General features: G+C 35.9%; 3 protein-coding genes across 3 annotated transcripts; 1 reads left to right on the top strand and 2 right to left on the bottom strand.

Moving 5' to 3' along the window:
- The first annotated feature begins 35 nt into the window (after positions 1–35).
- LOC128680489 (cilia- and flagella-associated protein 206-like) lies at positions 36–7,785 on the top strand. Its single transcript, XM_053763685.2, has 12 exons — positions 36–320; positions 1,052–1,293; positions 1,922–2,099; positions 2,400–2,574; positions 2,925–3,117; positions 3,487–3,657; positions 3,859–3,975; positions 4,326–4,468; positions 5,146–5,270; positions 6,240–6,349; positions 6,810–7,038; positions 7,513–7,785. Exons 1-12 carry the CDS (start codon positions 113–115, stop codon positions 7,641–7,643), a joined length of 2,022 nt encoding a protein of 673 aa, XP_053619660.1. The 5' UTR covers positions 36–112; the 3' UTR covers positions 7,644–7,785.
- Positions 7,786–8,164: 379 nt separating this feature from the next.
- On the bottom strand, positions 8,165–11,997 carry LOC128680491 (uncharacterized). Its single transcript, XM_053763687.1, has 3 exons — positions 11,805–11,997; positions 9,100–9,491; positions 8,165–8,358 (listed from the first exon to the last, which is right to left on the bottom strand). The coding sequence occupies exons 1-3, from the start codon at positions 11,890–11,892 to the stop codon at positions 8,188–8,190; spliced, it is 651 nt and encodes a 216-aa protein (XP_053619662.1). The 5' UTR covers positions 11,893–11,997; the 3' UTR covers positions 8,165–8,187.
- Positions 10,018–11,710, bottom strand: GatA (Glutamyl-tRNA amidotransferase, subunit A). Its single transcript, XM_053763686.2, has one exon. It carries the CDS (start codon positions 11,599–11,601, stop codon positions 10,117–10,119), a length of 1,485 nt encoding a protein of 494 aa, XP_053619661.1. The 5' UTR covers positions 11,602–11,710; the 3' UTR covers positions 10,018–10,116.
- Positions 11,998–12,413: the final 416 nt, after the last annotated feature.

Raw genomic sequence — 12,413 nt, 5'->3', positions numbered from 1 at the left:
TATCTATATCTGATAGTTGCCACGGTAACATTGACAAATCAATCAAGTTTACAAATTTTTATCAAGAATTTTGTACACATTTCAATTTTTATCAGTGTTTTAATTTTATACCATGGCGTGCAATGAGAACGTGATAAAAAACATAGCAAATGAAATAACAAGGAACTGCCAAGCTCAAAACGTTACTGTCGACGCGGAATTCGTAATATTTCTTATAGAATTGCTGCTTTTAAATCCTAAGTATGGGAAGTTGTTTTCGAAGGTCATAAACAGAGATACCCTACAGTATTTTGTGGAAGAATGCGGCTCTAAGTTGATACGTGAGTATATCTATCCATTTTACAGCAATCCATAGTACCTATATCTGTCCGTCTGTCTGTTAATCTTAACGATATTTATCGATTTTGACGCCTTGCCAAATTTTGGCAGAAAATATACGATGTCAACGGTCCCTGTTATTCATAAAAAAGTGTACTACCCTTATTAGGTTACACACTGCACCGTGTTTCAATATTTATATTATAACATATTAATTCCGTGTCAATCTAAACCTTGACGTTGGCAAAATCATCGTTTTGGCGAACGGTGGAGCCATAAAATTAAAAAAAAAAATAGCTAAAGTATTTTTATCTCAGACACGTACCTAGTTATTTGAGATATTATAAAGTGCGATAATGACAAAACATACTTTAGCGTTAGGGTCAGGTTATCTCAATTCTTATGCTTTTATTTTTATCAAAAAAAAGGATGTTACTAGCCCACAATATTGTCACAATTTCTATAATTCATTTAGACAAAATAACTTTTGTGTTGGATTTGTGGATCTTAAAAAATTTTGAAATGCTTTAGGTACTTCGATATTTAAATCATTCAAAATCTTAACAACAAAACAAAACTCAACACAAGCTTCACAAAGTGCTATCAATTCAGCTTCCGTCGTACTTTAAAGCTATTTTAGATTGTTTTTTAGATTTCCATACAACACTTCGCATGTAACTAAACGTAGGTAGTTATGGATTAAACTACATTTGTTTTTATTTACCAATCCTAGGTAGTGAAAACTCAATAAACACGCTGAAAATGCAATTTATAGTGCAGAAAAACTACGACAAATTACCGGTTCTAATTAGCAAGCACTTGGAATCCATAGACACATGTCTACGACCTTTGGTTTCTGAGATCTTGGAGGAGGAGCCAACATATGAAGATGACAATGAATTGAAGAAGATGTTTAGGAAGATATCCATTTATATTATATTGAGTAGTGGTCTCGGTAACCCCAGCAATATTCATGTTAGTTCTCTTATACAGGGTGGTTTTTTATTCACTCCACAAATTACATTATTGTCAGTAACTTACATAGAAATACAACAACTTCCCGAAATAGTACAACGACAGAACAATGTTCTTACCATAGTATCAGCTATTTGTTTTTTGTAAATTTACCACAATTTATATGGAAACCAACTCAATAAGATTCTTGAATGTACCTACTTATTTAGATATTTAATTTTCATACAATAAAGTTAGTCTTATGCGCGAGTGTCATGATCCAAATCTGTTTATTTTGTGCAGTCTTAAAAAATCATCCTGTATGCTCTATGCAGATACTAGAGTTAATTGACCGAGCGAGCGAAGCGAGCGAAGTCTACAATTCGATTTGGGGCAAAAATATTTTTTTTGTATGTATGTTTGTAACGCGATAACTTTCGAACCGTTGGTCTGATTTTGATGAAATTTAAAAAGTATTTAAGTAAGTAGGTCAAGTCGCTTTTGAAATATTCGCAACTTTGTAAAATCTCATCAAAATTTTTTAGTGTTCGCGAAATGTTCGAGCATGGCGAACAACTAGTTACTACTTTATGTAAATATTACTGTCTCAGTGGGTAGACTAGACACTATTCCGCCACATATATTACAGAATCTGAAGGAAGGCATGGCGGCTCTAGAAAGCGTGTTCTCCCTGGAAGACCTGAACGGATTTATTGAGCTGCCTAAGGCTGAGAAGATGGCACACCTACGACATCTCATGGAGATTGTCTCCGGTGTCCGGCTGTTTAACAGGGATTGCAAGAAGGGGGGCGAGGGAATACCCGATTGTAAGTATTTTGATCCCTACTATACTTACGCACTTCACGACATGATGCGTTTAGATTTATCATAGATCTGACTGAAGTGATAAAGTGGATTCGCGAATTCCTTTTATTCTTCGTTTTTGCTGTTTAAAAAGATAGGTGGAAGGGAGAGAAGCGGACTAAAGGTAGTTTTGTATAAATTTATGAAAACGCACCAAGCGTATCACGTTGCATTTGGGCCTACATCGTTTAACACGCTAGGCGTAATTTCTTGAATTAGGTAAACTTTTTTTTTTTTCAATCGACTATCATTCCAAATTCCAGTGCCGTTCAACTTAGTAGACGCTGGGAAGGCATGTCTCGCATCTCTCTCCAACTCCCTGATAACTGTAATGCAGCGGGTCAACACATTGACCACCGCGCTAGAAGACACTATCGTCATTGAGGACGAGACGGGAAATGTTGGGTTTGACCTGAAGCGTACTGCCGATTTGACTGTGTGAGTTTATTTCCAGTCACGTTTGTATTATTTTATGTTTTAGTAAATTAACATGTTCTGTAAATTCACGCTCTCTCTTTATGGATCTTTTAAAATTTCCTTTATATTTATATACCAGGTACTTAAGTATATGATATCGATTTATTTGTGTCAGAAATTAATTTTTTCTAAGTGTTTTTATCTTTAGTACAAATTAAATGTTGACTGCATGCATTTTTGGCTCTTTTGAGCCGGATACGATTCGGGGTAGCTTTTTTGACAAAAAAAAAAAAACAAATGGTTATATGTAATCGCTCATTCCTTTAATTCAATTAGGTAAGTGATAATTGTCTGTTCTTTTCGTTCCTCAGCAATGACGTAAAAGAAGTTATAGAATTGTTGCTTTTCTACCGTCAGTATGAGGTCTTCACTCGTCGATTGCTATCCGATGTGCAAACTTTAGTCAGTAGCGCGAAGCACCACGTAGAAAAAGTGAGACATGTGCTCGACGATATTCACGCTGCTGTCAAGTACAAAAGTGCTGTGCCCGTCACCACTGTGTTTGTGAGTATCATATAATTTAAATACGTATATCCGAAATTTTATAACCGTCTCATTTAGGCGAATTAAGACGAATAAACAAGCATTGCCTTCAAGTTCGGATAGAAACAAGCGTGACACGCTTGGCGCATTTCAGTGAAACCTATCTCACAATTCAAGATAATTATCTTTTACGACGTAGTTAAAATTCCCCTGCATATCTGCTCTATGCCTTTATGCGAAGTGAAATAAACGTTTTTTTTTTTTTTGTTTAACAGTACCTAAAACAATACGAGATATCCTCTGTGTAACTTTTGCATGTCACACAATGTCAGCTTTTCACAGAATTTCCTATTAATAGTTACTTACAGTTAAACTAGAACCCCTTTCCAGCCACTATTCTGTAATCTCTGGCAAGTGTGGCGTTCGATGCAGAACACCATGTACTTGATATCCACAGTAAACAGACTGATCTCAAACTTGGCCAGCATACAGGATCTAATGAAGATTCCCCAAAGCATCGTCGACAAGATGCTGGCTGGGAGGAGCGTTATTACCGATCAGGTTGGTAAATGTTTACCTTTCATTTGTATTTGCATAAAAATTATATTTCAAAAGAATAAGGATGATATAAATGATTTATTGACATCAATTATTTACTTAAAACTGAGTCAACCGCCGACTTCTAAAGCACAAACGACGCAATAAACTTTAGTTTGTTGCGCAGTTTGTTTTTTTTTGTGTTAAGTTGTACTGGTCTTACAGGACAGAATAAGCAACAGGATTAGTCTAGTAGAACGACTTTCGATGGCAAATTTGGAGAATTATATTCCGTATTCAGATCCAGATATATTTTGTTCCGGACGTGAGAAATCTGCACAAGTAAGTTCCGAATTATTAAAAAAAAATATATATTGAACTACTATTTTAAGTACTTATTAAATTATTATATTTAGACAAAGATATTCAAAAATTATAAATTTGAATAAAAAAAACTTCTTCTAAATGAAGACCGATGCGTCTCTACTGATACGACTAGTAATATTAATGCAGCGTCATACAGAAGGCCTACCACGAAAATACAAACAAAAACCAAAGCACGGTACTTCTATTTTTCCCAAATCATGTACCTACGCATCGTGTAAAAAGAAAGAGGGGCAAGTGTGGAAGCAATGACTTGTTACGTACTTCAAGTTTTACATTGTATACTTAAAAAGTGACGGCAGTTGTAGTTTCTAGGTTTTTGTGCGGTGTGCCTCACCGTTGGAGCATTGAACCCTGGGAATATGAAAGTGGGCTATATCAAGAATCGCGGGAAGAGATATAGCTTTTGTAACATTAAAATGGCCACCAGATTCGCTAAGAACCCTGACAGGTTAGTAATTTTATTATTATTATGTCTAACGTATAATATTAGAATAATAAATAAATAAATATATAGGGGACAAATCACACAGATTGAGCTAGCCCCAAAGTAAGTTCGAGACTTGTGTTATGGGATACTAACTCAACGATACTATATTTTATAACAAATACATATATAGATGAACATTCAAGACCCGGGCCAATCATAAAAAGATCATTTTCCATCATGACCCGAATGAAAAATACTAAAACTATAAAATCCGCAGGGTACTATCATAATATTAAATTCATATGTCTGATATATTATGAAGTCATGATGATAACATTTTTATATACCCTCGTTATGTATGGTACTTAGATGTGGTTATAATTTTGTCAGTTTATCATTGTTTTTTGTTTTATGTCTTGTCTGATAAAGTTAAATCTATTCTACTGTAATAGTTCTTAATTCCGAATCCAGAATTACTTATGTCATCTTGTTTACTTTATCTCATTATAATGGGGTCGGCACATTATGTGTGTAAGCAACAAAATAACATTCTGAGCGTACAGTTCTATTAGCAGGATACCAGAACGGATAACATGAAGCGTTCTGTCTTACGAATAGAACTTAACGGATGTTTTTCTCAGTTTACACATACTAATAAAACTGAACGATAGCGGACAGAATGCATAACAATTTTACAGGTACATAAACGAAGTGTTAGATTTCGCGCGCAACAACCCGCACGTGATCCACCTGCTGAACATCATCGAGGATGTCCGTCAAGTGAAGGACTTGGACGTTCTCGTCGTTAAATATGTGCCGAAGAGTGAGTATTCAGGAGGCCTGCCACGAAACATATAAACACGTCGTAGCACGTTACTAACGTCCACGCCATCGTGTAAAAAAAGAGAGAACGCGTGGACGTCATGGCGTCATACATAAGTGATTTACGTATCATGGTAGCCCCCTTATTTTACGATGGCTTAGTGAAAAGGAGAATGAGAATACCAATAATCTGATTAAACATTGGTATCTTCAAAGAGTGTATGAGCTATGTCCCATAACTCAGTCGCGCTCCGTTTGTTTACGCCAGGTGTGTTTTCGTTAATGTGTTAAAATATCACGAATGCAATGACGTAATTTATAAATAAACTACTTTATTGTTAGAACTACATTAATTAGTTAGTTGCCATGAGAGCTTTAGGAAATTTAGCATTCTTACTTTACCATCACTATATATATTAGAAGTAGCTAGTTTTGTAAAATCAAATGAGTCCCTATTTCCGACACTAGCATCTATAAATACTAGGAAAAATACCCAAAGACGGGGCTACAGACTTTGTGCACGTATTTGTAGAACAGCAATGAAAAGAAATAGTTTTATCTTTATGGCGCCAAAGTTATATAACAAATTGCCGGATTTAAAAAATGAAAATTTGAAAACCTTCAGGAAACGCTTGACTTCGCTCCTAGTACAAAAATGTTACTACACCATTGATGAATTTATAAATGACAAATGTTTAAAATAAATTTGACTGATGCACGTTAAATGATAATTAACAATATATGTAAGTCTTTAAAGACAGAGCATAGTGATACTACCTACTAATTTATCTCAACTGTATTTTTAATGTACCTACCTATGTCTCACAAATAAATATTCTTATTCTTATTAGTGGAATAAAACCCTACTATTTTTATACGGTTCGATTTTCGGTATTTACATTTTTGAAAATTCTGGAATCGAGCGGGAATTGACAATGAAACCCTTAGGTACATTTTTGCCTTATTACAGTCTGTGTGATGGAAAAAGATGTTCAGACTGAACCTCACCCCATAGACGAGTATATTGAGAAAGATTATACTTGGGACCTCTGGGAGTGGAAGAGGAGGGCTTGCAAATGGGTAAGATTATACAAAATCATATTATTTTTTTTTCTATTTATCTAACTTCCAATATATGAAGACAGGTTCGGACGAAGTCTTGTTTGAAGCAACAACTTAATTGCGCTTTTAATTTGGATGACAATGCATTATTACGATAAGCATGACCTGATGATGCATCCAGGATCGGCTCCCAACGAGGGAACTCCTCAACGGTTTAACTGCGCGGCCATGTTTTTTTGTCACACGTTGAATGCAATAAGATCTCTCTGATTGAATTCAAAAAGCTAGAGAGCACTATTGATACCAGGGCATCTTTGAATATGATGAAACTATTTTAGCCGACTGCTGAGAAAAATCTTAAACCCTTTATTTTGAAAATCTAGCGATCGGATCCATCATTAAATCCTTACATATTATAAAACAAAGTTCTCTGCCGCGTCTGTCTGTCTAGTAGTAACTAAAAAAATCTTTATTCCAGGCATCAATAGTGAATTGCAGGACCCACTCGACCCAAACGATCTACAGCCACCTTCGTTCAGAAATTCAATGTCAAACAGCCGAGCCTAGAGATAAGTGTCAGCAAACTAAGAAGGAGACTGGCATGAACACAGTGCCTCGTAACGTGTTTTTATGGGGCCTGCGCGGGCAAATTGGCGATGGACAGCACGCGATGGACCTGATTGTGCCGCATAATGAAAAACTTGGAGGTTCGTTCTGTAATTTACGTTTATCTTCAAGTTGAGGTTATGTAACTGTATGTTTAAATGGAAAGTGATTTTTGTTTAGTTTAGATCCACATCCAAATGTATTTATGACACAAGGCCATTGCTGATCTTAAAACAATATACAAAAAAAAACAACTCATTCTGTTATTTACCACTGCTGGGCAAATGCCAGCATATTTTTTTTAAATCTGCGTATAACTATGGATATAATCGTAAATCTAATATAATTATGACATTAATGAGGGTAACTGAATTCCTACCTTAGGTTGCTAGATGTTTATATTATTAGGGTTTTTTTTCATGAAACAGCTGACACAGGCAAAACAACAGAGCGCAGAAAACTGCAATTTGGTGTAGATATATAGGGAAGATTTCTGGAAATTCCTATGGGAATGGTAAAATATTGAGATTTATACGTTCGTACGAACGCACGCTTGTAAATAATAATGTTTCCAGGTCGCCCAGTCGATTACTGCACCTGGCCGTGCACGTCCATGCCCTCAACAGAATACAGAGAAGTTCAAGAACAAGATTATAATGACGAAGAAGACTTTGAGTTAGCGATACATAGCAAACTTGGTTTCTGAAGAGAAAGACGTATATGATATTCCGATTTATGTGAGCTGGACGATGAACCAATCGAAGTACATACTGTCCGGGCAAACTAGATTGTCTGACTCTTTTTAAAATTAAGATTTTTAAATAAATGTTATTAACTTATATACTAATTTTGTTTTGTTTTTTTTTTTTTTACTATACATAACAGTAACCAAGTTACATCAATGTACCGATACTCGGAAGTACAATGCTTACACAGCTTTGAATCAACGCAATGCAAAACCTTCGATTGGCCACGTCTATGAAATATTTTACATTAACAAATTTAAGCCGAAACGAAAAGAAAAATATATTTGGCGATTTGGCTCGTCAAAATACGCCAGGCATCTATTATTTTACACCAGGCGTGTCTTTCTGCTGATTTTATTTTTAAATTTGTTTACAATAGAATATTAGTAATACAGTCCTATATCTAAGTTAATGCAGTCTCTGTCTACACCCATGGAACATAGGATAATACGTATGTGACTAGAAAATAAAACATGCTATATTTATACTTAAATCTCTATATTCTCATCTCCGGAGCCGATGGAGGGTATCCCGGGCTTGTCTGGCGAGGGTCACGTCCTCGGCTCGCTCCTGCAGAGTCCTGGCAGAGTCTTGTAATGAAGACAGCTGGCCGATCAGCCGTAGCAGGGATTTTGGGAGTATGCTGTCTGGTACTCCAAGGTTGGAGTATTTTGCCTGGAAAATGTGTAAACGGATGCAATCAGTTGTAAAGCTCTTAGTTTCATACCATTATTTTGGCATATTTTTTTCTTCTGTCATACTTATTTAGGTTTTTTAAATTGTATTTGTTGTACCCATTTTCTGTTCACATCTTCCGCTTTGTTCATGTTCTTTTTTTGTTTTTATCGTAAGAATAATAATCTTTATCATCCTGCATGTACCCACTTTTGGTTTACAGCCATTATACACAGTTGTTTTTTTTTACCATAAGAATGTATAAGTTGTAAACTGTTGTGAACCAATAAATAAATAAAGATTGCTGTCTTTATGCCTTAGAATGATGCGAAACTCGAAGGTCACGTTCATTTTGTGGGTGCTTAACTTATATTATCACATATATGTACTAACTATATAAATAACATACATACATACATATACACACATATATATTTTATTATATTTATCTTTCACAATATTCTCATTTAGACATTTTACATACAGACAGACAAAACCTTAATTCGCATAATACCCAAGCATTGCCGCGGCGATGCTTGTGTATTAAGGTTTTGTTAGTTAGTATATATATATATGTGAGTAGTGTTAGTACATATGTGTTAGTACATATAGTTATAGTTAGTACATATATGTGATAATAAAAGTTAAGCACCCACAATTTATTATAGGTCCTCTGTAAAAATCATGGGATTACAGAAATATAAATTATTTTTTGGGAATAGGTAGACTAAATAATCTTACCTTCGCCTTTTCACAGCTCTCTTCATATGAAACGACTTTCTGTTTCATCTGTCTTACATGCTCCAGTATATTCTCAGGATTAGGACTCTGCTTGGCCAAGGACTCCCTAGAACTGGCCAATTCTCTCCTCAAGCCCTCCAAAAACTTGTGATTACGGTCTATTTTCGCTTGCAACTGCTGGTTTTTCTGTCTCAGTTTGAGGATTTCGTATTCGTCCGTAAGTTTCTCGGAGATTTCTCGGGATTGTTGGAGCGAGACGGCGATAGGGTCGAAGATGTCGCTGTCCATTGACGCTTGGGTTTCTGCCGCGCGTTGCAGTAGCTGCTGGCATTTCTGTGGTAACTCTTCGATGGATACATTCAGTTTCTTTAGAGTCTCTGCTGTGACTGTCGCTGGAACGAGAAATCAAGAAATAAAAGGATATTTTCTTACCCTAGATAGATGATTTGTAGAATAATTCGCAGGCCTTTCCCTAGCAGTAGGCATATATCCTCCTAATATTATAAATGCGAAAGTTTGTTAGGATGTATGTGTTTTTTACTCTTTCGCGCAAAATTTACTGGACGCCTGGAATAACACATAGGGTACCTACTTTTCCCGAAATTCCCACGGGAGCCCCGGTGCGCAGTTAGTATGTATGTCACTATTTTGGTCCTCGATTTCCACAGACATTTTTTAGAACAAGATGCTGATGAATTCTAATAGATAAGATCGTAAACATTTAGCTTTATTTGACACTTGAGTCAAGCCCTGCCCAAAAAAGTTAACCTGCTAAACTGGAGGCTTTGCTTAGTCCAAATTATTGTCTCTCCCATCTCTTTTGCTCACTATGAAAACCAAAGAGTACAAGTAGAAATGAGACAGCTAATGCAAACAATTTTTATTATTACACAGGGTCTTCAGTATTAAATTTTTTTTTTTTCAGCTTTGGGTGGGACAAGAAAGAAATCTAAGTGAGTACAGTAAAATAATAATTTATTTCAACTAAAACATACAAAAAGTCTAATCTATCCTAAATTAAACCTTGTCTAAAATAGGAAATTTAACAAGTGTCTCGATTTTCCTAGCAACATTTAACAACAGCTCTTCCGATAGGATTGGACCCATCAGTTGTAACGATAATGGTAACTTATTCTCTGAAAGCCGAATTGGTATAGAAATTGCTGGAATTCCTGCCATATTTGCTGGCTGAGTGCAATAGTCTTGGAAAGCACATTGATCACGGTTACGTTTCGACACAAAACTCTTATAAGACGGAGCATCCGACAATGTTGTCGGTGTCAACAACAAATCTACATTTGCTTCCCCATGAAACACATTCTTAAAATCGTCTGATATCAATCTGCGTAGCTTCATAGCCTTCATAAAGTACTTTTCGTAGTTTCTTGTTAATAAGAAATAGTTTCCGGCAAAAATTCTTGACCGTACAACGTTATTAAAGCCTAGTGATCGAGATGACGCATACAGCTCTTCTGTTGAATATTGTTCCTTCGTCCGTAGCCCGTATTCTAAACCATCATATCGAGCCATGTTGCTTGCAACTTCACACTGATTTAAAATTGAGTATACAGCTATAGATACTGATGTATGTGGTAATGAAATTGATGATATCATTGCTTTTTCTTTTTCAAGCAAATCCACAACATATCTCCACGTATCTATAACTTCTTCACTCATACCTTCACAATGATACTCTCTTGGTATACCAATCTTAACAGTTGAGAGATCAAAATCATCCTTCAAAGAAACCGGATGATATTCTTTTTTTATAGTTGTTGAATCAAAGAGGTCCGGACCAGCCACACAATTTAGTATCATTGCTGCATCTTCAACAGTTCTACATAATATCCCTGGTACATCCATGGAATTGACTAAAGGTATAAGACCATATCTTGACACTAAACCATACGTAGGTTTAAGGCCTACAATACCACATAAAGCGGCCGGATTTCTTGTCGAACCTCCTGTATCTGAGCCGATGGCGGCTACACAAGCGCCTGTACTGACTGCCACGGCACTTCCCCCGGAACTACCACCGGCAATATTCCAATCTTCACTCTTATATCCCCATGGATTACGGGTAGGGCCGAAAATAGAGTCTACAGTGCCAGAACCCATTGCAAACTCATCCAAATTACATTTGCCAATGAGACAGGCACCCGCTGCCCTTAATCTAGCATAAACGGTCGCATTGTACGTCGGTACGAAGTTTCTAAGCATCTCTGAAGCGCAAGTAGTAGGTATGTTACTGGTACAAAAGTTATCCTTGATTCCTATAGAAATACCATCCAGAGGCTTGGTTACCTTGTCAATATAGAACCTCTTTTCACTTTCGATCGCGTGGTTCTCCACTTCATCGTCCGTTACAAACACAAAAGCATTTAATTCATTCGTTTGTTTCACTTTTTGTAGACACAAATCTACAAAATTTGTTGGCGTCAATAACTTGTCACGATACGCTTTGTGGATTTCCTTTATTGTATATGTCGTAAATTTATTCATTTTTACCGATTTAAGTAATAATACATGAGTTCAATTTATTATTTCGCGAAAATATAGGTTAGTAAATAAATCGATAACAATGTCACAGCTGATATAACCCGATTAAATCGAAAAGTCCAAAAAAATTATGCAATCAACCGAGAAAGTCTGACCTATTGCAATCGGTCGATTTATATTTAACGTTCTTTTTGGAGACAACTTACCAACAGCCGATTTCTCCTGATTCTCTCGCTGAATAACTTCCATTTGTAATTTCACATGCTCTTCGTTGTTATTCCCACTCATCTTCATAGTTGATTATGAAAATATTGATTCTTTCCAATAAAAATCGAGACTAGAAAATAGCAAAGTTCAAATCAAACCAAAACAAACTTCCCATTACCAACTAAATTTGACATTGATTGATTCACTGACATTGTTAAACGTGACATAGCCTCAGTGACATTAAAGTCGCTGTATGCTTATTGATTTGCATTATATAAATCGAGAATACATAGTCGACTTTCATTTGTAAAGTTCATATCGAATCTAACAAGGTGTGAGAATGAATCCCCCGTTGGTAGCGAGAGGTGCGATAATGGAATGTTATGTGGCTGTTGGTATTATATAAAAACAGTTGCTCAGAATAAAGCCCATTATACATACGATAAAAGACACAACCCAATTACCTAGGTTCGATATCGTCTGTAGCTTTAAGTGCTAGTAGTTTGTAGCTTTGGTAAATATTGTCCAATTCAGAAAAATGTCTGTGAAGGCCTAATTTTTGAATAAATGATTTCATTTTGATTTTTGAGGTGATGAACGTACGAACT

The sequence above is a fragment of the Plodia interpunctella genome, chromosome 24, assembly GCF_027563975.2.
Source record: "Plodia interpunctella isolate USDA-ARS_2022_Savannah chromosome 24, ilPloInte3.2, whole genome shotgun sequence".
NCBI classification, from domain to species: domain Eukaryota; kingdom Metazoa; phylum Arthropoda; class Insecta; order Lepidoptera; family Pyralidae; genus Plodia; species Plodia interpunctella.
This window is presented reverse-complemented; position numbering and strand designations above follow the sequence as displayed.